Genomic DNA, 27,719 nt, shown 5'->3' with positions numbered 1-27,719 from the left:
TTGCTCCTCTAGCTCTTTCAATTTTCATAATAGGGTGTCGATTTTAGATCTTTCCTCACTTCTCATATGGGCATTTATTGCTATAAATTTCTCAGACTCTAGACACTGCTTTAAATGTGTTCCAGAGATTCTGGTACATTGTGTCTTCATTCTTGTTGGTTTTGAAGAACATCTTTATTTCTGCCTTCATTTCATTGTTTATCCAGTCAACATTCAAGAGCCAGTTGTTCAATTTTCATGAAGTTGTGTGGTTCTGAGTGAGTTTCTTAATTCTGAGCTCTAACTTGATTGCATTGTGGTCTGAGAGACTGTTTGTTATGATTTTTGTTTTTTTGCATTTGCTGAGGAGTGATTTACTTCAAATTATGTGGTCAATTTTAGAGTAAGTGTGATGTGGTGCTGAGAAGAATGTATATTCTGTGGATTTGGGGTGGAGAGTCCTGTTGATGTCTATTAGGTCTGCTTGGTCCAGATCTGAGTTCAAGTCCTGGATATCCTTGTTAATTTTCTATCTCGTTGATCTAATATTGACAGTGGAGTGTTAAAGTCTCCCACTATTAATGTTTGGGAGTCTAAGTCTCTTTGTGGGTCATTAAGAACTTGCTTTATTTATCTGGGTGCTCCTGTATTGGGTGAATATATATTTAGGATAGTTATTCTTCTTGTTGCATTGATTGTTTTACCATTACGTAATGCTCTTCTTTGTCTCTTTTGATCTTTGTTGGTTTAAAGTGTATTTTATCAGAGACTAGGATTGCAACTCCTGCTTTTTTTTTGCTCTCCATTGACTTGATAAATCTTCATCCCTTTATTTTGAGCCTATGTGTGTCCTTGCATGTGAGATGGGCTTCCTGAATATAGCACCCCAATGGGTCTTGACTTTTTATCCAATTTGCCAGTCTGTGTCTTTAGATTGGGGTATTTAGCCCATTTACATTTAAGGTTAATATTGTTATGTGCAAATTTGATCCTGCCATTTTGATGCTAGCTGGATGTTTTGCCCATTAGTTGTTGCATTTTCTTCATTGTATCGATGGTCTTTACCATTTGGTACATTTTTGGAGTGGCTGGTACTGGTTGTTCCTTTCCATGTTTAGTGCTTATTTCAGGAGCTCTCATAAGGCAGGCCTGGTGGTGACAAAATCTTCAGCAATTGCTTGTCCATAAAGAATTTTGTTTCTCCTTCATTTATGAAGCTTAGTTTGGCTGGATATGAAATTCTAGTTTGAAAGTTCTTTTCTTTAAGGATGTTGAATATTGACCCTCACTCCCTTCTGGCTTGTAAGGTTTCTGCTGAGAGATCCGCTGTGAGTCTGATGGGCTTCCCTTTGTGGGTAACCCGACCTTTCTCTCTGGCTGCCCTTAGCATTTTTTCCTTCATTTCAACCCTGGTGAATCTGATGAATTATGTGCCTTGGGGTTGCTCTTCTTGAGGAATATCTTTGTGGTGTTGTCTGTATTTCCTGGACTTGAATGGTGGCCTGCCTTGCTAGGTTGAGAAAGTTGTCCTGGATAATAACCTGAAGAGTGTTTTCCACCTTGGATTCATTCTCTCCATCACATCCTGGTACACCTATCAAATGTAGATTAGGTCTTTTCACATAGTCCCATATTTCTTAGAGGCTTTGTTCATTTCTTTTCACTCTTTTTTCTCTGATCTTGCCTTCTTGTTTTATTTCATTGAGTTTATCTTCAATCTCTGATATCCTTTCTTCAGTTTGGTCGATTTGGGTATTGAAACTTGTGTATGCTTCGCAAAGTTCTCTTGCTGTGTTTGTCATATCCATTAAGTCGTTTATAGTCTTCTCTAAGCTGTTTATTCTAGTTAGCATTTCATCTAACCTTTTTTCAAGGTTCTTAGTTTCTTCACACTGGGTTAGAACATGTTCTTTTAGCTCAGAGAAGTTTGTTATTACCCATCTTCTGAAGCCTATTTCTGTGAATTCATCAGACTCATTCTCCATCCAGTTTTGTTCTCTTGCTGGTGAGGAGTTGTGATCCCTTGGAGGAGGAGAGGCGTTCTGGTTTTTGGTGTTCTCATCCTTTTGTGCTGGTTTCTTCCCATTTTCATGCGTTTATCTACGTGTGGTTTTGTAGTTGGTGACTTTTGGATGGGGTCTCTGAGTGGACGTCCTTTTTGTTGATGTTGAAGCTATTTCTTTCTGTTTCTTAGTTGCCCTTCTAACAGCCAGGCCCCTCTGGTGCAGGACTGCTGGAGGTCTACTCCAGACCCTGCTTCCCTGGGGATCACCCATGGGGGCTGCAGAACAGTAAGGGTTGCTGCCTGTTTCTTCTGTTATCTTCATCCCAGAAGGGTACCCACCAGATGTCAGCCTAAGCTCTCCTTTATGAGGTGTCTCTTCAGGTATACAGGGTCAGGATCTGCTTGAGGAAAGAGGCTGTCCTTTATAATGGCTCAAGTGCTGTGCTGGGAGCTCTGTTGTTCCATTCAGAGCTGCTGGGCAGGTACATTTAAGTCTGCTGCAGCACAACCCAAAACTGCTCTTTTCCTAGGTGCTCTGTCCTGGAAAGGTGAGGCTTTATTTACAAGTTCCTGACATGCTGCTGCCTTTTTTCAGAGATGCTCTGCCCAGCAAGGAGGTAGCCTAGTCACAGTCTGCCAGCAGAGACATTGCTGAGCTGCCATGGGCTCTGCCCAGCTGCTGTGTACACTTCCTTGTGGTTTTGTTGACAGAGGTACAGTTAGAACTGCCTCGGTAATGGAGGTCTGCCTCGGTAATGGCGGACTGTCTTGGTAATGGCAGACTGCCTTGGTAGTGGCGGACTGCCTCGATAGTGGCAGACTGCCTGGGTAGTGGTGGACTGCCTTGGTAATGGTGGATGCCCTTCCCCCTACCAAGCTGGACCATCCCGAATCCATCTGCATTTGCTGCAAAACATTTCAAATTGCTAGTCTTTGTGGGGGTGGGACCCACTGAGCCAGATCACCTGGCTCCCTGTTTCAGCCCCCTCTTTTTCAGTTGAATGGGCTGCTCTGTACCCCAGTCTTTCCAGCCGCCAGTTGAAACAGCTGCCGAGATTTGTTTGAGTTTTTGTGTGGAATCCTGTGGCACCGGCTGAAACAGCTGTGCTGGAAACTTGAGGCACTTTTCAACCCGGGAATCTCCTGGTCTGTGGGCAGTAAAAACTCATTTGGAAATGCAGTGATCACTCACTCTCTACGTTGTTCTCGCTGGGAACTGCACTCCAGAGCTGTTCCTATTTGACCATCCTCTGATTTTGACATTTGAGTTAATATGGTACTCGGTCCAGATGATGTTCCCTTTCTGTCATACCACCCCACAAAAAAAGTAAATGAATCAAACCTCATTCTTATGTAAATAGTGTCAAACCCCTATTATACAAATTATGTCCTATTTTATAATAGGAATTGATAATCTCTGCTACATTTGATATAGTTCTTTCAAAATGTCAAAACTTTGACGAAATATGTAATTGCTTTCCGGTTGGTTTTGTTCAAGTGACTTTTGTTCTCTCCACGTCCAACAGTGTTTTCTTGAGACTTTGAATTCTTTGTGAGCACGGTTGATGACTAATATATATATATATATCTTTTTTCTCACCCATGGCACCTTGAATAGTTGTAAAGACATAGCACTGGCTCAGTAAGTCATTATTGTTTTACTAAACAATATGTCATCTCATCCAAGTATCTGAATAGTTGAATCCTAAATTACCCTCCAACATAAAAATTGATTTATTTGGTCAATAAATGTTGAAAACTGAAAATTGTCACTAGAAAACATCCAGCTTCATAGTGGAATGTATGTTGTACATGGAGATACTGTACTAGGTCTAGGAGCTCTGGCAAAAGGATTAGATTTATATACTGTCATCAAGATTCTTATAGTCTGTTACTCAAAAGAAGCCATTTAGATACATATCATGGAAGGGAAGACCTTGGTGAGTCCCTTAATCTCTTTGGGGCCCTACTTGTCTGTGAAATGAGATGATACTACTCACATTGTATGATTATTTTGAGGCTTAAACAAGTTAATACATGTAGAGAACGTAGAACAGAGCCTGGCACATACTAAATATTGTGTTTGTATCATAGAAACTAATAAAATCCAGTAAAATCTATCAGTAGTAACTCTGTCATAGAACAGAAAAATTTTCTCTTGAATCTTGACATCAAAACCCTCATGACCATGAAACCATAAAAGCTAAATAAGTATTTTCTTTAAGAGATCATTAAACCATTCCTTTTGTTTAAAGGGAAAAGGGGAGGAATGTATAGCTTTTCTTTTCCCATTTCTTTATATGATTTTAAGAAATAACTATTAAATCACTAAGAGAGATCTGAAAAATGTGACTTCCATAAAAAGCAGTCATAACTCCTACCCCTGCTTTTACCCTGGCCCCAAGGATTCTGCAACTTACTAATATCTAGGCTCAACCAACCCTTCTAAATAAAAGAAAAAAACATATCAAATGTTAGTCAACAGCTGTGCCCCAAGGTAAAAATCAAATTGAATAATTTAAGTGGCACGGCACGGCATGTCATGCCATGGAGAATAAATACATAACTGAGGATTAAAGGGAGACCTCTTTGTTAATCCCTGTGTGGCATGATCTACTGCTTGGTTCTGGGTCTTGCGGAGTAAACCTACTTCAGCAAATAAGTTTTTGAAGACTCAAAAGAAGTAATTGATTTTGAGGGTTACCAGGGAGTAGAATGTGAATGAACTTGAATTTGTATTCAAAACGAATAAAGCCCGAGAACAAAGTCTGACTTAGTCCACTGTTATATTTACCAAAGGGTGAAAGGTTTGCCCCTAATACTGTGGAGAGACCACTGAGAGCTTATGAAAGAGCCCTCAGCAGTGCCTGGTATATCACTGTGTGACAGTAAGTGCTGCCACTGGATCCAGGAGATCTTGGACTTTCACCAGAAGCTCCATGAGAGAGCTTAAATTGAAGTTGCAGATTGAACATGCCAAATCTGAAAATTTAAGATTGGAAATGCTGTAAATCAGAAACTTTTTGAACACACCACCATGATGCTTAAATGCTCATTGGAGCACTTCAGGTTTTGGGTGTTTGGTTTAGGGATGCTCAAACCAGTAAGTAGAATGCAAATATCACAAAATCAAAAAAAGAAATTCCAAACACTTCTTGTCCCAAGCATTTTTGATAACAGCTATTCAACATTTGCCATATGCTGTGTAGCTTTTTCTTACCTGCTGGTGGCAAACTTTTGGCTCTTACACCAACTTACATTGCTTCTTACTAAGTTGCCCTTATGACTCCAAAAGAGAGGCAGCCATTTTATTTACCCACTAGGGTAGTGCAGAGTCCTTGGTACTCTGGGCCCATCATTGTGAACCTGGGCAGGTCAGCAAGGGTGGGGCCCAAAGGCCTGGGTATTGCTAGCATTATTACTGTTTTTTCTAGGGGGCTGAGACTTTGCAGGGAAACCTGCTTCTTTAGGTCTCATGACTGTTTTTAAACTCTTCCCTTTATGTTAGGGCCTCATCCCACTCCAACAGATTTGCTTTCCAGATTCTGAATTCCTTTCATGTGAAATAGTACATGGTGGTCTGACTAGTGATTATGAGACAAAAGACAATTTTTTTTTCTAAGTTTGATGTTTTATGTGTCCTTTCTCCATTTATTTTTTTTTTTTATAATTTCTTCATCTCTCTTTTCAGTTCTGGTATTATTTAGTGTTTTCATAGCATGTTATAGCTGAGTTCCTTGTGATCATTTGTAGTAGTTACACAACAAATCATGTATAGAGCATGAGCCAGCACTTAGCCAGATAATGAAATGGAAGAACTCTGCCAAACCCAGCATCATAATTTCCCTTAATAAAACTCTACTGTGTCATTTAATTTGGTCTCTTTTTAAAACTTGAGCCTCCACCAGGCTATTTTAGGGAAGGGTACTATAAGGTCTATTGCATAAATGATTTGACTTACAATTGAGCTAAGAATACAGCGAGCCACTTCCTAGAGTTATTTTTTAAAAGAATGAGAAAGGACTTCTTTGAAAAAAAAGTGTTTTCTGAATATAACTACCTTGGGTCTAAATTTTTTGCTCATTTCCTAAAGTCCTGTATAACTTTGGAATTGCTTTGTATTTTGTAGAAAAGGTTTTGTATTCTAATATAGAAATTCTTAACTTGCCTTGCTACCTAAATTCAAACGCATTCCAGAATAATCCCTGGCACATAGTAGGTGCTCAGTAACTATTTTTTGACCCCTTAGCTTTCTACATTTCTTTTTACTAGGACATTGTCTCCTCTTAAGCATAATATTCAACAAATGTCATGGGCTATTCTGTGATTTTTCATTTCATACTCACTTGCATACATTTTACCTCTTTAAAATCTAGCCGTTTTGCAGTCTCATCAATGTGGAACCCAACTAAAACTAAAGTAGAAATTAGTGCCTAAGATTAGAGTTTCTTGTCATCTGGCAGGGAAACGTGATACATCTGGGAAATCTTTTCATCAGAAGTGCTTCATAAGGTATGGTACTGGAATCCACTATTGTGAGGTGACTGTCAGCTAGTTGCTTATATCACTTTGGCTTTGGCTTTGGTTTTCTTGTCTATCAAATGTGAGAGCAACACTCAGTGATCTCTCAAGTCGCTTCCAACTCTAAGATTTCTATGATCCTATGCTTCTCAGGCCACCCTCCCCTCCAGTCCTGTAGGCTCCCTTATAAAAGGAGACTGGGACATGTAGGGAAGTCTTACCAATCTGTGACTTTAAAGGAATAAACTTTTAGCTGTCCAGCAAATCTGACTATCCAGAAAAGGCCATTTCTCCAGGGTATATCGGTTAGCCCAAATTTTACTGTACATTAATACATACTTAGAAGGACTAATTTACTGCTTAGGAAAACATTTGGGAATGGTTAAAACTGTGGAAAAATCTTAATTCTCGGTAGGGAATGTTGACTTTAGTGTATACAATTGCCATTTTGTTGTTACACGTATTCCCCCTTTTTAGGCTAGAACTTTCTTTGGGATGAGGGGGATGGATGTACACCTGTGTCACATAGGAGCCTGAATGTTAATTCTTTCTGCTGACACTACTAATCCCTTGTTCCTGTTCCTAAGGGCACTGTTGATAAGTGTTATTCAAAGTAACACTCAGAGTAGGTGAAGTACTTTGTCAGGCTGCCCTGCATCCCAGCATCTGTTCCCTGTGGTGGTATCTGCCTCCAAAAGTCTGTGTTTGCAGAACTGGTGGACTTATACAAAGGAATGCACTAATCCTCTGATACTCCAAACGAGGAGGGTGGGACAGAGAGAATGAGGAGACAGGAACTTTTAATTAGCTGCTAGAATGCAATACCTAGCCCCAATCCTTTCTAAGCATTGAGGAAAACAAGTGACCAGATGGAATTAGCTTTTCTACACCCCAAATAATTCTACCTTATAAAACTAGATGAAATGAAGTCCCATTTCTCTTGAGAGGATGGCCAGCCCAATCTGACTTGAGTAATGTTTCCATCTTTGTTCCTTTCCTTCCTCACGAACTTCCAGTCACAGCCCCGTGTGTCCTGCCATACGGTGTCCCAGGTTCTGCCTGATATTTAAGCCCCTCTAAATTCTGGCTACACACATACTCCTGCACACCTGACCTTATTTCCCATAATTCCCCAACCCTGTTCTGAGATGCAGTGATACGTCCTGTACTCTCCTACGGGTTTTGTTCATTTCATTGTACTTACTCAGGATGCTCTCCCTTCATTTGACCACTTAGGTCCAGCCCTTTCTTAAAAATTTAATCAAAGCCCCAGCTCTTTCATTGAGTGTTCCCCAAATACTCTGTGTTTTAGTACTCCCAAGCCTTGGAAAGCCCCCCAAGTTTAAGGTTACTCATATTCCGTCCTGTAGAATATATTAACTTTGCCTCCTGCATAGCTCTTGGCACAGAACAGAAGACACCCTAGGTACCCTTCTAAACCTTAATTGGGGGTTAGGTTTCGAAGGACAGCCTTGTAGTCAATGTGATTCAGAAGAAGATGTGGTTCTGTGCCAGTCTGGCAAAGACAAACACTGATGGTTGAGGCTATAGCAGGGTGTGCATGGTGGGCACATGAAGGTAGCCTCCTCCACTGCATTTCACGGCTCACCCTGGATAGTTATTTGTAAAAGGATTTTGAGATAATTGAGCAATTTATGTGTGTGAGGTACAGAGACTCCAGGAGGGAAGGGGGTGGGGGACGAATGGGTGTTTACAGGGTGGGAGATGTGTCCACCTTGATTGTTTTGGATCATGTGATGTTCATCTCCCTCCTCTCCCCTGTCCCAATGTGTATCTGTTATCTTAATCTACCTCTTCAGGAGGCAGTTCAGGCCTACTAATTATGATCAATCACAACTCATACTTAAATTAAGTTCATGGCCAAGCCTTCAGTGTCAACATGATAGAAACAATTTCTGTCTCTACTTTGGCCCCACCACTACTGTCTTTTTTTTTTCCTTTTCGCACATTAGGTAAACCCCACAGCCCAGTGTACCCACGCTCTGTTGAAGATGATCTACTGCTCCCACTGCCAGGGTCTCGTGACAGTGAAGCCATGTTACAACTACTGCTCAAACATCATGAGAGGCTGTTTGGCCAACCAAGGGGATCTCGATTTTGAATGGAACAATTTCATAGGTGAGCAAGTGATTAACATGTTTGTGTTGCTGGAGAGAGTTTAGCTTCCAGTCACAAGGAATGTTGTAATTGGCAGCTGTGATATTTGTTTGTTTTAGTGTTATTTAGTGTTTGTCAGAATCCTGACTATGCTCAACTACTTTGAGTATAGTAAAAACATTACTACACGTAAATGTCCCCTTGAACTAATGGTGACATTTCTGAAGGTAATAGATACAGTGGCTGCCAGGTTTTTATAACAAAAGAATGCCTATTTCTCGGAGACAGGGTCTCTTTCTGTCACCTAGGTTGGAGTATGGCAACACAGTCAGCTCTCTGTAACGTTAAACTCCTAGGTTCAAGCGATCCTCCCGCCCTTGGCCTCCCAAAGCCCTGGGATTATCGGCATGAGCCAGTAGTCCCCAAGAAAGTGACTTTTTATATTTTCCCCCTAAAAGTCTGTTGTGGTTATCATTAAAGGCTTGTATCCATGTAAATGCTGGAGTACAGTCCTCATGGAGTTGTGAAAGTGGCTTTTAAAATGTTATATCTGTTACACTGCAACCAAATCTTCTGCAAACCTGCCAGATATGCATTTGTTACTTGGATCAGGTGAAATCTGATTGAGAAATTTAGGGATTCTGTTTCTGTACATGATTTAGCAATAGTAGTCTGCTCTGGTGAGAGTGGAAGAACTTTTGCTCCGAGAGTTTAAGAGATACGTATTCCTGCATATATATTCCACCTAGAAAACCATTCTTGGAACCTAGACAGCAATGTAAATGAAGTGGCCAATTGCTGAGAGGGTTAGTTATGATTTTGGGGAAAGGACAAATTAAGGAGAATTTAAATGTCCAGATGTCAGTTACCTTGATGCCTGAAACAACAGTGACCAGTGTTGAAGTTCCTTGTGCTGAGTATTAGTAGGACTGCACACACATACTAACAGCTCACAAAAAGAAACTCACATTTTCCCCCACCCCAGTCACCTCTGCATAATTGCCAAATTTGAGTGTCTTTATAAGCACCTATTTTTCACTTATTTGTCCAAATCATGGGAACGTGCATGCAATTTGCTGGCTTTTTTTTTTTTTTTTTTTTGGCGGGGTGAGGGGTGTTAAGGTTGGGGAATGCTTTTTAGTCTGTGTGAGAGCTAATTACCATATTAACTCCGTTTGAAAGTGCATCAATAAATTGGCTCCAACAGATTCTTAAGAACACTGACACAGGGGAAAAAAAAAGATGTGAATATTAAGCACTTCAGCACAATTGTAGCCTAAATAGCTCAAAGCTAGAAGACCTGAAAAAATCTTCTACACACAGAAAAGCAGAATCTCATGAAAGGGAAGGCATAAGACCAGCAAAGACACACAGGCCAAATGGCATGTCATGCCCAGAATGAAGCCATGGGAGAAATTGTTGCTTCAAAATATTTCTCATGGAAGTAAAAACCCATAGCATTTACAGATCTAAAGTTGCTGTTTTTTTTTTTTTCTCTCTATCTGTAATCCCACATTCATCCCCACACCCAAATGTCAAGTTTGCAGTTCACTTTTGCTAAATTGATTTTTTGAAGAAAGTTGGTGATTCTTTTCAATTTCACCATACTATAATACACTGTTTCTCCAGGCAAAAGAGCAGAATTTGCCATATGGCACAAAAAATGTGACAGTGATCAAGTTTTGCTAACGTTACTACAGACACATTGGGAATGGAGTGCAGAAGGGCATGGCCCTTGCCATCATTTTGATATTCTAACGTATCTAGCAGCAGCTATAACTAAACTCATATTCCTATATTAAAATACAAATGCTCCTACATATTTTTCCTAGAGTATAAAGGTCCATATCAAATCAAAACCACACTCTGGCTTTTAACCGATGTTTTAAATCAGTTACTCTAAAACAAAGAGGACTTAAGTTGCTGTTGTTGGTTCTTGTTGTACACTTTTTAAATTATGCTTGTCATCTCTGAAGAAACAAAATTAAACCCAAGTAGAAGTTGATAGGATTTCTGAATTGATTTTTTCCTAGTTATTTTAAATGATAACTTTTTGGAGGAATGAGATATGTCATTGTATCTAAACTTTGCTTTTAATGGGTATACTATTCTTTATTTCTAATAACCAGATATAAAAGACCAGGAGTAATAGACATTGTTAATCTCCAGTGCTTTTTCATGAAATTTTCACAAGGGTTTAATTAATCTGCTTTGTGCTTGTACAATTCAGTCCCAATTTACATGCCTCTGCTGTAAATTCTTTTTTATTTCTTGTCTTTTTTTTTTTCCTCTGCAATGAATTTTTCTTTCCTCTTTAAATGACTGCAGCTAATGAATGGTCAAGGGCTTTTTCCCCCTTCTTTAAATCAGATCTCAGGGTTAAGTCAGGAAACTGCCCTTTGTTCTTCCAGTCAGGTCGCAAGGCTGAAGATGTGGGTTTCTGATTATTGGCGGCACAATGCAGAAGGAATCGCTTTCTCTAGTGAGAAGGGGATGCTTTGTTGCTGGGGGTGTGGGGAGCAACTCAGTGCCAGTGTATTGAGCAGTGAAATCATGCAGTTGGACTAGACCCTTTAAGAGACTAAGGATGAACCGATTTTCCAAAGCTGTCTTCTTGTTGCCAGTGCCCTTCCTCTCCTCTCTTAGCTGCATGTGTGCATGGCCATGAATTGAGACAATGTTGAAGTCTTGTCAACCTTTTATCACGATGGATCCAAATAGTTAAAACACCTTGGAACTTGGTTTTATAAGAGGCTGGTTTATATGAAACCTTCACTTGGAAAAATAAACCAAATACCTCCCTTGCCCCCACCAACAACAAAAGTCAGTTTCTGGAGAATCATAAATTATGCTAAGGTGCAACTTGTTCTCCATCACATACTGTAGCTGTGTTAACATTCATTTGACTCAGAGCCAACCCTATTAATGTCACAGGTTGCTGCCAGTGGGAATTTAGTATTGGGATTGCTGGCGGAGACACCAGCCAGGTCCTGGCAGGAGGCAGGAGCCAGTCGGATATCCCACAAACAAGGGCCCCTGGGGCTTATATCAGCCAGAAGAAAACCCAGACTCCAAACCAATCATCTTTGGCTTTCTCTTGAGGCTTCTTATCAGGGCTGGCTGCTGTTACAGAAGAGCCAATTGATAGCCAATCATGGTTTCCTCCAGGGGTTAGAGGCAACTTTGGCTCCTGGGCTGCAGACTGCAGGCAGAATGCTCTTCAGTCGCATTCTTCAGCTGTGCAACATGCAACGCCATAGCACCGGCCCCAACAAAGGCCCAGCTTCCCCCTCCATTCCCAGGCCCTTGTGTGTAGCCGGCTGGCTCAGAGTTTACAAAGACACCAAAAAGCCAGAAGAATTGGGGTTTATGTTTCCTTTCAGTCTTTCACAAACACATGACTGATCTGGCCATTCCTCACCACTAGGGGAATGAGGAGTTACAAAATGCACTGGGTTTTGTTGTTGTTGTTATTTAAACATCTCCATTTTAGATGTTTATTATCTGTCTATTCATAATATTTTTTTTTGGAGCAGGTGATTTTCTTCTCAGCTTACAAAGGAATGTATTTCTGTACGTGGCAGCCCTGATGATTTGACAAAGATGAACACATTTAAGTTGTGCTCCACTTGTTTGCAAAAATCTACTTTTGCTAGCACATCAAAAGCATTTTTTTCTCCTAGTATAATGGTATATTCATGCTTTTAGCCCTTACTTAGAGGTTAGAAACATCACTTGATTGGCGCTTACCACAATGCAATCTGAAACTTCATTTGTTATTAACTGTTTTAAAAATTGCATTTCATGGAAATCTGTTTGTGGTTTGTGACATTGGAATTGTAGTTTAGAGAAATGACCCCGTGCATTAGAATGTTGCATAGGATTTGTTCTAGGTTGAAGGTGAAATGTTGATGACCAGGTTTGGTTTCATTGATATGCTGATGCCTATGCTCCTTTCCAGCAAAAAGCTTAGGTAGAAGCTCAGCTGGGGGCTGCAGCGGTGTTCTTTGGGAGGGACACAATCTTCCGGAAACTAGCCCTTCTTTCTAGTAGCCATCCTTGTACAACCTGAAGGTGATAGATAATGTGGGTCTAACTCCTTTTTTGCCATGCACTAAGCACTAGAGTGTAAAGGGGGGATAAGCAAGTTTAAAAGTTCACTGTCATTAGTGAAGCATCCTTTTTGTCATTTGGGGTTTTCATTTCCAAGTTCTTCTAGTTTTGTACAACAGGTAGCAGGCAAAATTACTAAGCCTCATAATCCTAAGGAACATGTATGGCAAGAAACAAAGACAATGTATTTTATTGAAGTGATTCAATGCTTACTGGAAAATGCTAGGCTACTCCAAAGTCTAAAAGTGACTTGCAGGATAATCGGTGAGATATATACTGTGAGCCCACTAATTCTGTGTACTGTGTCTTGTGTTATCTTTTGACTTGGGGAAAAAAAAGGAGGTCCATGCTTTACTTTAAGATAAATTGAGACCCTTGTATTTGAAATGAGAAGTTTTTCTTAATACAAAAATTGCATTATTCAAAGTTTCATTATTTGAAAATTCATTAGAATTTCTAGGAATCCTTTCATTTGTATTTTACAAGGGTACACTCAAGGATCTGAGGCATTTTATTTTTATAAATGAAAGAAAAGAATTACTATGCCAGCATCTTAACTGATTTATGTTTTTGACTCTTGTAAATTCAATCTGAAATGAGAAGATCTTAGGGAAGTCTCTGGGAGAACTGGCATGTCATTTTGCCCCCAGCCTTAGGTTTGTCATCTGGGAGCTAACTAAGACCCTTACAATAACAGTGGCCGACACACAAATAGTCAGTATAGAGGAAGGTTCCTGATTGGGTTTCCTTGCTGTAGAACTAAGCCTTCATCTGGCCATTTCACACTTTAGAGAGCTAGTGAGACATAGTGACTAAATGTAGTTTGGTGTAAAGGAAATAGATGTAAAAACAAGAATTCATTATGATGCGTGATGCAGGAAACAGACAGGTACAAAATAATCAGACCGATTTACCCGAGGCCAAACTAATGATTGACTTTGTATGCTGTATTGTTTTTCCCCAAACCTCATATTAGATGCTATGCTGATGGTGGCAGAGAGGCTAGAGGGTCCTTTCAACATTGAATCAGTTATGGATCCCATCGATGTGAAGATTTCTGATGCTATTATGAACATGCAGGATAATAGTGTTCAAGTGTCTCAGAAGGTAATGAAGGCAGGATGCTGGAAAGGGGAGCTGGAGATACCCCCCCACCCCCCTGCCTTGGGATGTGACTTCCTTAACATGACCACATTTACTCCAATGCAGGTTTTCCAGGGATGTGGACCCCCCAAGCCCCTCCCAGCTGGACGAGTTTCTCGTTCCATCTCTGAAAGTGCCTTCAGTGCTCGCTTCAGACCGCATCACCCGGAGGAACGCCCAACCACAGCAGCTGGCACTAGTTTGGACCGACTGGTGAGCATTTTGGCAGGAAGGGCTGTGTTTGATGACAAAGAACTGAAAACTCTTGCTCAAAAGGAATTTTTAGCTGGAAGGCTGACAAGTGTGGGTCTTTCAGATGTCACTTTTTGAGCAAATAGGATGTGGATGTCAGTCAATCTGCCTGTCCCATTTTCTAGCTCAGAAAGTTCCTGGGTAGTCAAGGAGTTGTGATGCAATAAGTCCTGTCTCAAAACTTCTCTTTAGATTCACTGTTCATTTACTGAACATCTATTATGTGCCCATCACTGTGCTAGGCACAGAGAAGCTTAGAGAAATAAGACAGGTCCTTGTTCTCAAAGGGCATCAACAAGGAGGCCAAGAGGGAGAAGTAGATGTTCCAGGCTTATTAACATAAAATGATGTTTAATAAATGCTGAGGTGGGAGAAGGGTGAATAACTAGGCAAATTGCTTTATCCACAGTAATATGCTACAAAAATCTAAGTAAGTATTCCTATAGTAGTAGGAACACAGAAGAGGGAGCCTGAGGAGACAGGGATGGAAAGAGCAATAGCAGCTATGTTTCCCTGACTCTAAAAGCCTTGGGAGAAGAGACCGCATCTTATCTTTGTGCCTACAGGGCATGGAACCTGGTAGGCCTCAGATAGTACTTACAATGAAGTTGAGTGGACAAGGGGTCTAGGCCACTCCTTCGGAGCTTGCATTTCAACTATTCATTTGAGTGGTTTTGTACTTCTAAGATATAAATTGGAGCTACATCATCTTCTTCTAACTAAAGTTGAAAATGAATAGCATATCACTCTGGAGATACTTTGGAAATGGTCAGAAGGCACATTTGTAGATAGTTTTGTCTTGTCTTGCAATGATCTTTTTTTGTTGTTTCATAATTAGGTTACTGATGTCAAGGAGAAACTGAAACAGGCCAAGAAATTCTGGTCCTCCCTTCCGAGCAACGTTTGCAATGATGAAAGGATGGCTGCAGGAAACAGCAATGAGGATGACTGCTGGAATGGGAAAGGCAAAAGCAGGTTAGTGTCTGTTGAATGGATTTGCAGCTTCTCCCTTCCTAGATGCCTGCGTGACCTTCAGAGATGGTTCTCTCAGTTGTCAACCAAGGCATCAGGAAGCAATTCACAGTAGGTAGCAACAACATGGAAGGCTTCTAGGGGTTCTTAGGAACTGGCTTTGCACTAGGACTGTTGAGAAGGCACCTAGCTACTTACAAAGAGTGCTGAGTCCAAAGTTTGACAGTAGTTACAGTCTAGTATTAGGACCTTTCCAATAGTGTCATTATTTTTAAAATATTTAATGCCTGTGGCTCTTTGCCCAATGGCCTAGCCTCATAAAATGCCAGTTCTCAAAGGTCCCATTCTCTGACTTGATGCCCTGTGTCCCTCCCTTAGACACTCAGTTAACTTAGAGAAGTACCTATACTTCTTTACTTCAACCCACCAACCTCCTCAAAAGGGATAGGTTTCCTTCTTGCCTTTTTTTCTTTTTTCTGGAGACAGAGTCTCACTGTCACCCAGGCTGCTAGAATGCAGTGGCGCAACCTCTGCCTCCTGGGTTCAAGCAATTCTCCTGCATCAGCCTTCTGAGTACCTGGGATTACAGGCAGACACCACCACACCAAGCTCATTTTTATATTTTTTTTTCTAAAGACAGGGTTTTACTATGTTGACCAGGTTGGTCTTGAACTCCTGACCTCAAGTGATCCACCCACCTTAGCCTCCAAAAGTGCTGGGATAACTTTCAAGAAGGTTTCCATCAAAATGGAGAAACGAGACATCCACAGGAACAGGAAAGATTACAGTTCATTAGGAATTGAAGAACTTCCATCTGATTTTGCTTAGTGGAAATACCAGAATCTAGTAGAAATATTTGATAATACTCTTGCTTTTTGCTTTACAAATCATCTTACTGGGGTCATTTGACATTCCAGGTACCTGTTTGCAGTGACAGGAAATGGATTAGCCAACCAGGGCAGCAACCCAGAAGTCCAGGTTGATACCAGCAAACCAGACATACTGATCCTTCGTCAAATCATGGCTCTTCGGGCAATGACCAGCAAGATGAAGAATGCATACAATGGGAACGACGTGGACTTCTTTGATATCAGTAAGCATTTGCAGTTTGAAAGTACAAATTGCTCTTGTATGCATTCTGATGAGAATAAGTGGAATGAAATCTCTATTCCATCTTTTTTTTAACTAGGTGATGAAAGTAGTGGAGAAGGAAGTGGAAGTGGCTGTGAGTATCAGCAGTGCCCTTCGGAGTTTGACTACAATGCCACCGACCACTCTGGGAAGAGTGCCAATGAGAACGCCGACAGTGCTGGTGTCCGTCCTGGGACACAGGCCTACCTCCTCACTGTCTTCTGCATCTTGTTTCTGGTTATGCAGAGAGAGTGGAGATAATTCTCAAACCCTGGAAAAAGTGTTCACCATCAAAAAGTTAAAAGGCACCAGTTACCACTTTTCTACCATCCTAGTGACTTTGCTTTTTAAATGAATGGACAACAATGTACAGTTTTTACTATGTGGCCACTGGTTTAAGAAATGCTGACTTTGTTTTTCCATTCAGTTTTGGGAGGAAAAGGGACTGTACATTGAGTTGGTTCTTGTCCCTCAAACCATGTTAAACGTGGCTAACAGTGTAGGTACAGAACTATAGTTAGTTGTGCATTTGTGATTTTATCACTCTATTGTTTGTTTGTTTGTTTGTTTCTCATTTCGTTTTGGGTTTTTTTTTTTTTTCCAACTATGATCTCGCCTTGTTTCTTACAAGCAAACCAGGGTCCTTTCTTGGCATGTAACATGTACGTATTTCTGAAATATTAAATAGCTGTACAGAAGCAGGTTTTATTTATCATGTTATCTTATTAAAAGAAAAAGCCCAACAAGCAGTAACATTTCCATTTCTCCCTGTTATTTTAGTTGCCTTATCTGGAGAGACGTGGAGGTGATTTTGGTTTTTTTTTTTAATTATTATTAAGTTAGGACAGAATGTGAGGGCACAAGCAGGCTTCTGAGCCACTTGTCAGATTGTATTCAAAGCATCAATCCAAGAAGAAGGTTATACGTACTTCATTTATAGCTGGTAATTGGAAGAGACTGCAGACTACTGCTTTGACTGAGTTGAATTACATAAGCTAAGATTACTATAGGTCCATTTCTTGAACCCACTTATACTTAAAATGTAACCCATTTAGAAAAAGAGTTTAGATAGCATCCCCCTTGAAAGATAGAAGGTATTCAGGATATCCCAGTTCTCACATGTTCACACTTGGGTTTGGGGGTGTTTTAAAAACCAGGCAGGTTAGCTACTCCACCATGTGCTAGTTTTCACGTTCACACTGACTCTGTTTGAATTAATATCCCAGTGGCAGCAGTAAGTGACCTACAATCTCGTTTGATCCCCCTCATTAGAGTGGTTTAGATTTCAAACCCACCTCTGTACAGGGAGCTGTCTGGGAGCTAGCCAGAACTGGGGTACAGCCTGGGCTCAGGGAATAGCTGTCAACACTTGGGCAAAGTTTTGTCTGTGCATGTATATCTGCATTTGTTTTGGGAACCCAGTCTTTGTTTTAAGAGTGTATAAGGTATCTCCTTTGAGTCTTTTTCTCACCCAGCCCCCTGTTATCAGTAAAACAAAGGAATTGCCATGGTTCACAGCAATGTGTTTCGATCCACGGTATCAACCAAGTAACCCACTTAGGGGAGAACTAGGTGTCCAGATTTTTGTATGTGTTGTTTTTCTTAGGGGGTGGGGTGGGGTGGGAGTAGGTAGAGCTGAGAAGACTACATCTTAGCAGTGACCTTTAGCCATGTGGGTGAACTGGCAAAGGCCATGGCCATATCTATTGTCCCAGGCCAAAGAGTAACAACTGCCTTGGCCCCTTGGGAACCCCTGCCTTGTGTCCTTACCAAATGATAGCTCATAAAACTCTGAGAATGTAACAAATCACTTTCAAAGGAGTTCCCAGAAGTCTTCAGAAAGACTAAAATTCTGCAAGTCTCTTCCTGCTTTAGACAGCCATTAAGATCCCAACTGATTTTACTGAACCCACAAAGAGGTTGTTTGTGTTATTGTTCAATTTCGGTTGTAAGAGTAATTCTCTATTTTTATATTGAAACATAATTACTTGTTAGCTCAGGGTCTACATTTCATTCAACTTTTCACACCAAATTCTGCAGAGTGGTCAAAATGGAATATTGGGGGCTGTTGTAAACAGAGGCTTAATTTTATTAGAAGTAGCCAGTTATTTATTAAAGCATGATGTTAATAAAATAGGCATATTCTGGCTGGTTCGTATAAGTGGTTTTGTTTTTTTTTTTTAAACAAATCACAGAAGACATAAAATTGAAAAGGCACTCCATTTATATATGAGGAAAAATAGATTGTAAATAGCTACTGGGCCTTGTGAGAACTTGGAAAATGTGCTGATACTTAGTAACTACCTCAGTTGTGAGGAATTTCCTTTTTAGCTTAGACTGCTATTACTTTTACTTGGTAGAAATGAATCTGGTCTTCCAAATATGGCTCAGAGAGTTATCCCCGTAGACCTTGTTAGATTGTTTTTAATTTAAAACCTTGAACTCTGCCCAGCTGTTTTCTTTCAGTCAGGTTCTCTAAACCAATAACATTTTCCGAATTAAATATTCTTGAAGGTTCTTCTGGACTCTTACTGAATTGTTTTCTTTCTTTGCATTTTTTCCTGTTACTCTTTTATTATTTAAATTGTCTCTTGCTTTTGAACTTGAACTATGAAATAAACAAATCATAGATTTTTCCATTCAGGTCTGACTGGATAACTCTTGGCTTCTAACCAGCTGGCAAGCTCACACTCGCTCCCTAAAAAAGAAGAAAGGCAAGTTGAATATTTTAAAACCTTAGGAGTTTGGAGTATGAGGTAGAATAAAAGCCTTGTTAGGAGAAGACCTGACTTTTCCAAAGTTAACAGCATGTGAAGGGCTTGTGTTTTACAAAGTCATTTATAAATTATTTTTCTTTGAAACACATCACCTACTCTGTACCTTAAAGAAACATTTTACAACTCTTAGATTTATATTTTATTTCAAAAATCTTAACTAGCACCTGTTACTTTCATTAAAAGACACTGAGAAGAATTGACGTAAATTTCTAAAGTTTAGTTACTGAGTGTTCAAAACCTAACCGTTCACATGAAGTAAAACTTATCATATGTGATTACAGAATCAAAAATAGGTATGAATGGTGCTATACAAACTTCTGCTTGCCCTTTATTAGCAGAATCTATTTATTTACATGGCTAAAGGGTAGATATCTATTTACATAGCTAAAAGGTAGTAAGTTATTAGGTTGGTGCAAAAGTAATTGTGGTTTTTGCCATTATTTTCAATGGCAAAATACTAACAGTTTTATCTACTAGAGGAAGGTGTGTGTGTGTGTGTGTGTGTGTGTGTGTTGTATGTATGTGTGTACGCACACACATGTAATGTCACTGCAAAGCCAAATATAACTTTCTTCCTTTTTTGAAACAACAAAGTACTCACAAATCTCTTCTGACTTTGAACTTCATGGGAAAAAATATAACTGCATGCCATGATACACTTCACAAGTTCAGTTTCTGCTTTTTAACTCCTAAAATTTTTCTAAAATTCATTTTTATGCATGTGAAAAATATCTGAGACGTAACATTTGGTAACAGGAATTCTATTCCATCAATGAGCCACATGCCAAATAATATTTACTTGTCTACTTAGTTTTTAATTAGGTAATATGTTGACAGGGTTTAAAAACCAGAACATATATCAAGAGACTTAGTGAATTTTCCTCCCATTCCTGCTTCCATCTGCCAAGTTGTCCCCACAACCCAAGTAAGCTCTTACTAGTTACTTGTATATGTCTTCTTTCAAAGTTTCTTTATGCATGTGCAAGCTAATATAAATAGAAGTTTACCCTTTTTTGTCATATAAAAGGTAGCATTTTGTTTTGTTTTTTTGAGACAAAGTTTCCCTGTGTCCCCCAGGCTGGAGTGCAGTGGCACAATCTCAGCTCATGGCAACCTCCACTTCCTGGCTCAAGTGATCCTCCCACCTCAGCCTCGTGAGTAGCTGGGATTGCAGGTGTGCCTCACCACAACCAGCTAATTTTGTATTTTTAGTAGAGAGAGGGTTTTGCCATATTAGCTAGGCTGGTTTCAAACTCCTGGGTTCAAGTGAGCCTCCACCTCGGCCCCCCAAACTGCTGGAATTATAGGCATGAGCCACCATGCCCAGCTAAAACGTAGCATTTTATGCTTATAGTGTCCAATTTAGTTTTTTTTTAATTTTTTTAAAAAACTATACTTTAAGTTCTGAGATACATGTGCAGAACGTGTAGGCTTGTTACATAGGTATATGCACGCCATGGTGGTTTGCTGCACCCATCAACCCATCATCTACATTAGATATTTCTCCTAATGCTATCCCTCCCCTAGCCCCTCACCTTCTGACAGGTCCTAGTGTGTGATGTTCCCCTCCCTGTATCCATGTGTTCTCATTGTTCAACTCCCACTTTTGAGTGAGAACGTGTGGTGTTTAGTTTTGTGTTTTGGTGTTAGTTTGCTGAGAAGGATAGTTTCCGGCTTCATCCACATCCCTGCAAAGGACATGAACACATTCTTTTTTATGGCTGCATAGTATTCCATGCTGTATATGTGCCACATTTTCTTTATCCAGTCTATCACTGATAGACACGGGTTGATTCCAAGTCTTTGCTATTGTAAACAGTGCTGCAATAAACATACGTGTGCATGTGTCTTTACAGTAGAATGATTTATAAATCCTTAGGGTATATACCCAGTAATGGGATTGCTGGTTCAAATTGTATTTCTGGTTCTAGATCCTTGAGGAGTTGCAACACTGTCTTCCACAATAGTTGAACTAATTTACACTCCCACCAACAGGGTAAAAGTGTTCCTTTTTCTCCAAAGCCTCTCTAGCGTCTTGTTTCCTGATGATGTCCTATTTCTTCGGGTTAGTTTTTTGAATATTGAGAATAGGAGACTCTAAGGATACAGATCAGTAATAAAGTTTAGGATTCCTATTCTAAAGGCATGGCTTCTCAGTGGTAGCAAACTTTGTGTTTTACTACATTTTGGCCCAGATTAATCTAAGTAGTTTTTCAAGAAACAAACATTGAATAGAGTGAGGAACAGTTCGGCATTATAGCACTATAACTCCAGAGTGCACCATTTGAATGCTCTCTGTTTGTGTTAAAGTTTATTTTTGGTCGTTTTTCATATAATCACCAGTGCAGAAGACATTGGCCAAAGCAGTTGGGAAGATCCTTTCAGAACACAGCACATTAGTACCACTGTTCGTGCTTAAGAATGGTTCACAGGAGCTAATGTCATCTGGAATTTACTCATATTCTATTAGAATAAAGTATTCTCTTTTTTTGAGACAGGGTCTTACTCTGTCACCCAGGCTACTCAGGAGGCTGAGGCATGATAATTTCTTGAACCCGGGAGTTGCAGGTTGCAGAGCTCACTGCTTGGACTCCTGTGCTTGAGTGACCCTCCCACCTCAGGCTCCTAACTAGCTGGGACTACAGGCATACACCACCATACCCAGCTATTGTTTTTATTTTTTGTGAAGACAGGGTATCGCCATGTTGCCCAGGCTGGTCTTCAACTCCTGGCTTTAAGCAGTTCTGCTTTGGCCTCCCACGGTGCTGGGATTACAGGCATGATTCACCACACTGGCCTTGAAGTACTTTTAATGCTTCCAAAAGCCCAGGTGCCTTGAAGCAGCATCAACCACCACAAAGGATGGAGATGAGGGTACTAGGAAAATGTGTAACTAGATCTTGGTTACTGCGTCCAATGGTTGAGTCATGAGAATATGCAAATAAATTGTTCCAACTTCAGTTTTCTTGTAAAGTTGAATTTTTATGAATCAGTGTTGGAAGAGACTTCTGAGTTCAGTAAAATCTAAAGAAATGAATTCCTCAGCATGAGTGTCCACATGTGCAATTAAATGGACATTCCATTCTACTTTTGACATTTCTTAAATGTTAGGAATTCTGATAAAAAGTACAGGGTTGTTGGAAAGACAAAGATCTTTAGACATCAATCTCTAGGTAAAAGCTGATGAAAGATAACTAGTGTGGTTAAAGAGTAAAGATAAAGGTATGTGTGTGATGACCCCAGGAGCCTTTTATGATCCTCTTCTCTGGTCTTTGGGGAAGCCTTTGGCAATAACTTTCTTGCCACTCCATGTTATTCTTAATTTCTGTGCTTCTTGCAATTAGGATTAGAAGACGTGTGTGTGTGTGTGTGTGTGTGTGTGTGTGTGCAGACCTACATACAGATTTACTGATTGTGTATTTTCAAACACTAAAAACCAGGTAGATCTTACCCTGTCACTTATGGGTTGCCTTCCCTTGGCTGTCAGTGGGGTGTGCTTGGGGAATGTAGACTCATTTTAATAATAGCCTAAGGGAAATATAATTAAGAAGGTAAGTTGCCTGCCAAGAAAAAGAAAATGCACATATATAAAATGCATACCAGAGCCCAAATAGAATTTCTTAGATTTACCACTGCCTGGGTGTGCTTTTCTGCATCACCATAGATAACCTAAAGCTGACTGTAACCTGCAGTTCATGGTGACTCACTGCACAAGGCATTTTGGTGCTAGGCCAGCCACAAAGAAATAATCACAGCCAGTGAGTGCTTTCTGAACACACATTAGGAACCGGTCCTCTTCCCGTGCATTTGTCTTTAAAGGTCTTCACTGCCCCTGCCCTCACCTTTCTTTTAAAATGTAATGACAAATGGTTTTTACTCTACTGTTTCAGATCGGAACACTTTGCAACAGGATCTGGCAGAGGTAATGAACATTTAGACATTTGTTATTAAAAAAGAAACTATGTGCTGTTTATTTACTTGTAACTTCCTGACTGAGAAGTGAGGCAGGGGCTGGGCCCAGTGGCTCACGTGTGTAATCCCAACACTTTGGGAGGCCAAAGTGGGCAGATCACTTGAGGTCAGGAGTTCAAGAACAGCCTGGCCAATATGACCAAACTCCATCTCTACTAAAAATATAAAAATTAGCCAGGTGTGGTGGCGGGCACCTATAACCAGCTACTCGGGAGGCTGAGGCATGACAATTGCTCAATCCCAGGAGTTGGAGGCTGCAGTCAGCTGACATCACGCCACTGTGCTCTAGCCTGGACAACAGAGCAAGACTCTGTCTCAAAAAATTTTTTTAAAAAGGTGAGGCAGGAAGAAACTGAGTGCCCGGCACTAAGGCTGGGCCACATTGATTCTGTTACCGAGTTCTGCAGAGTAGAAGTCAGTCCATTTCACATACGAGTCAAAGGATGCAAAGAAGTCTGGTAACTTGGGCAAGGGTGACACCAACAGAAGAAATGCAAGAACCATCGGGCTGAGCCTGCTCAAGTGCTACTTTTCTTTCGATTGCCTCCTTTCCCTTGCCCCACATTGTCTGAATCATTAGGAAGGGACAAGGCTTGTCAAGATTACCACATATAGAGCTGCCCTGGCCCTGAGGAAGGGTCGGGTTAATGGCCATAGGAGGCACTGATTAACCTGGCTGACCTGAGTATGGGCCAAGGAGTCCGGGGCCACCTGGAGGCAAGTCTTGATGATGAAGAGTGTTTTGGACTTCACACAGTTGCTCCTTGCTCTGTGGACTGAAAAGCAGTAAGAACTCCAGTGCATGCAGATTATGTGCCATCACTGATGTGCTAGTTCTTGAAGAACCTATTTACGAGACATAGAATCTCACTCTCGCGCCCAGGCTAGAGTGAAGCGGCACGATCTTGGCTTACTGCAAACTCTGCCTCCCTGGTTCAAGCAATTCTCATGCTTCAACCTCCCGAGTAGCTGGGATTACAGGCGTTCACCACCATACCCAGCTAATTTTTGTATTTTTAGTAGAGACAAGATTTCTCCATGTAGGCCAGGCTGTTCTTGAACTCCTGACCTTAAATGATCTGCCCACTTCTGCCTCCCAAAGTGCTGGGATTACAGGTGTGAGCCACTGCGCCCAGCCTGAAGAACAAGGCTTGATTACCCTCTCCAGGACAGCCTCATATAACACTGGTGAATTGTTCTGGGAGTGCTCTTGCAACGACAGTGCTGAGAAGGTGGAACACTTAAGGAAATACAGTTTGTTGAGAAAAGTATCATGGTTTATATAGGGAATATTCGTATGTGCTGAATCAGCTGGGGCTGTGTGGGAGATAAACACGTCTTGTGATAAGTAGGGGCCAGTGAACATCATCTGGGCTTCTTAAACAGTCCTTGACAAGACTCCATCTTACAGTTTACACCTGGGTCAGAGACTTGACACAAAGAACAGGGATGAACAGGCACTACTTTACACGGACAGTGTAACAGTAGGTTTTTCCTGCAGCACCAGTCTTAGTGCACATTGGAAAAGACATCTAGAGACAAAATCTGTGTGTTAGAAGAGATTTTAACTTCCCATTTCCTACCTGGGAAAGAAACCCAGAGCTTTTTGTTGGTTGTGTGCTGAACACGTGTGCCAACATTCCCATAGGGCAGTATATACAGAACAGAACGGGAAAGGTCCTGATCTAGGAGTGCTTTGTACACTGGTGTTTGACCTCCACCTTGATAAAAGGTCAGAGAGGAGCAGCAAAATCAGCAGGGACTGAGGGCTCTACCCTCCAAGTGAAAGACAAGTGATGCTTCACTAGTCTGCAAAGACAGACTCAAACCGATAGAATTGGGGCTGTGGGGAAAGTGAATTCCTAGAACTAAAGGCACACTACCCCCTCAGAACAAGTAAATGATCCATTTTGAACAAAAAGTTCTGTCTTACTCAATGAGCAGTGATTTATGTAATTGCTCCAGTTAAAGATACTGGCCAGGTGTGGTGGCTCACACCTGTAATCCCAACAGTTTGGGAGGCCGAGGTGGGCAGGTTACTTGAGGTCAGCAGTTTGACACCAGCCTGTGCAACATGGTGAAACCCTTTCTCTACTAAAAATACAAAAATTGGCCAAGCACGGAGGTGCATGCCTGTAATCCCAGCTACTCGGGAGGCTGAGGCAATGAGAATCGCTTGAAGCCCCAGGAGGCGGAGGTTGCAGTGAGCTGAGATTGCACCACTGCATCCAGCCTGGCAACAAAGTGAGACTCCGTATTAAAAAAAAAAAAAAAAATGCTGTAGGCTGCTAGTGATCAGCTGATGCTGAACAAAATCCATGGACTCAAAAGGTGAATCAGAGTGGAATGGAAAGCGGGCAGCACTATCTGAAGTGGCCATTGGAGATAGGTATTCATTACTCTTCAATCCACTCTTTGGACCATCAGCCTGCACGTAAGTCAGGGTTGGATGAACCCCTGTGTGCCCCACATTGCAGTTGGTCAACCAGGTTTCTTTTGGGGAATTGTAGTTTATGTCCAACTGAAGAATTCGAAGGTGCTTGTCATGTTGAAACAGAGACTCCAAAAATAAAGTGTCCAGAGAGGCCAGCCCCTGGCTAGCAGTCATGTGACTCTGGATGTGTGGGCCTCCAAAACCACAAGGAATTCAAGGCAGTCATATGATTTATGACAGATCTGGCCCTGGGCTTTGCATAGGTGTGCAGGAGGAACACTTGACGTAAGATGGGGCTTCTGTCTTAGCTGGGAGACAAGGCTCCCCAGGAAACATGCCAGTGAATGCATGAGCCCTCAGCTGTCCTGCAGGCGAGGGAGAAGGGTACACATTGGAAAGGTCAGGGTGACTTCCTGGAGAGGCAGGGCTAGAACCAGGACATGGTTGGAGGGGAGAATTTGACTAGGCAGGAAGGAGAGGGGAGGAAATTCTCCTAGGAGCTCTCGTGGACAGGGCCTGTCATTAGTTCTTACTATTCCTTGGAGGCTACAGGTTGCTTTCCACACTCAATAAAGCACTGACTGGTTTGGAATTGTAGGAGTAAGGGCAAGGATGTGGGAGTAAGTGCGGTCTGGGGGTGGTGGTGGGATGGATGTGGGAAGTGAGGGAGCAGAAGGGAAATGTGTCTGAAAAGCAAAGATGATGTGTTTCCTAGTACAGGACTGGTGAAGGATGGGATCAGACTGTAAAGCCCTCAAAAGCCAGGCAAGGCAATTTAGCATTCAAGTAGGCAGGCCCTAACACAGTTTCTTGAGCAGGACGAGACATGATGCACAGGGTGGGTAAAGAAGAACTAGGTAGGCATATGTAGCATGGATTCAGTGGAGTCGTCCTTGGGCTTGACAGTGTGCTCAGTGCTGTACTATGCAACCCAAGGGACTTCAGCTCCGTTTACACCTAATACATGCCAGCTTCCCCCCAACAATTTTGATTTGGAGCTTTCCAGTGAAGATAATCCAGTTCAATACAAGGGGTAGTTTTTGGATGTCCAGGTTTGGAATGTAGTAAGACATATTTTAAGTGGTCCTCCCCATCCCCCACCCTGTCACACCTTTGAATTCTGGTCAGTCATATGCATATATCTTCCCCACATCTTCAAACATTGCTTCTAGGTGCCCCACCCACACCCCTACTGCCAGAGGCATTCCAGAGATCCCAGATGTCTTAGGCCATTCTAGTCTGCTCTGGCATCCTAGCTGATGAGAAACATGAGAAGTATCTCTGGGGTCTGCTTCCCCAGACACCATCCTGCACGGACCTGGGGATTTCATGGGAGTTGGGAAACCTCTTCAGGTATTAGTCAGCCAGCTGGTGGGTAGAGGGCCCCAGTACAAATCAGGTTAAGGAGCAGCCACTCTGGTGAGGGGTAGGAGGGACAGACACGTGCCTACTTGCCTCTCCTCTCCCCAAGTGGCTTATGCCAAATTACCACTTGGGTACCCTAGATCACAGTTGGAAAATTATAAAGCAGCTGTTTAACTTTGGGGGCTTTCCTCTTAAGGGCCCTGTCTATTGCCAGGATTGTTATAAGGAGATACTGGGAAGATGCACACATACAATGGTGTTCCAAGGTCAGGAGTGTCCTTCCAGGGATTAGAGTGACAGGAGCTGCTCCATCACAGGCCTTTGCCCAGAGCAGTAGCGATTTTACAGTGCCTTGCTCACCGGGCTCTCTGGCCACTTGGGGCCTTGGATGAGGGCTGGCTCTGAGACCTGGCCACTGAGCCCCACCTCCTGCCATCGGCGCAGGCTGGAGCCTGAGCAGGGAAGAGCTCTGGATGTAGGGACTCTGAAATGGATCTCAGTCCATCTGCATTACTGGTGCCCTCTCTGTGGGCTATGCACTGTAAACATGTAGAATGGAGCTTGCACGCAAAGGCTGTGTCTCTGTTTGCCTGTTATTGCCAAGTGATACCAGGAAGGGCTCCATTTAGATGAAATCTGCATGACTGAGATTCTACAGAAAATGGGCAGATTGGCGTGTAAAGCCTGGTTCTTCCTATCAAGAAAAGATTCTAAATCTCCAATAATGACATATTCTGCTTTTAGGGATTCCAAATAGGAAAAGCTCCCAATAGTACCTTTACCTGGCCTTTTCACCTTCCTCCATCCTTAACACGTGTCTCTTTCTACTCTTTTCTATCAATGCAACTAGAGGAAAATAATTCCACACATAAAACTCTCCCCTAGGAGGCAGACAGGGCGCTCAGATGAGCACCTCTCAATTGCCCATCTCCAACCC

The 27,719-nt window shown here is 41.5% G+C and overlaps 1 protein-coding gene across 1 annotated transcript in view; it reads left to right on the top strand.

Annotated features, from left to right (window-relative positions):
- Positions 1-16,937, top strand: part of GPC4 (glypican 4) — a 123,110-nt gene extending 106,173 nt beyond the window's left edge. Inside the window, exons 4-9 of the mRNA XM_032260235.1 lie at positions 8,479-8,644; positions 13,713-13,843; positions 13,946-14,092; positions 14,970-15,106; positions 16,021-16,196; positions 16,293-16,937. Coding sequence (XP_032116126.1) covers positions 8,479-8,644; positions 13,713-13,843; positions 13,946-14,092; positions 14,970-15,106; positions 16,021-16,196; positions 16,293-16,495 — 960 coding nt within the window. The 3' untranslated portion in view covers positions 16,496-16,937. The remainder of the gene's footprint in view (positions 1-8,478; positions 8,645-13,712; positions 13,844-13,945; positions 14,093-14,969; positions 15,107-16,020; positions 16,197-16,292) is intronic.
- The last annotated feature ends 10,782 nt before the right edge of the window (positions 16,938-27,719 follow it).

This window comes from Sapajus apella, unplaced genomic scaffold (assembly GCF_009761245.1).
Source record: "Sapajus apella isolate SASKATOON/1434 unplaced genomic scaffold, GSC_monkey_1.0 scaffold115, whole genome shotgun sequence".
Classification (NCBI taxonomy): Eukaryota; Metazoa; Chordata; class Mammalia; order Primates; family Cebidae; genus Sapajus; species Sapajus apella.
This window is presented reverse-complemented; position numbering and strand designations above follow the sequence as displayed.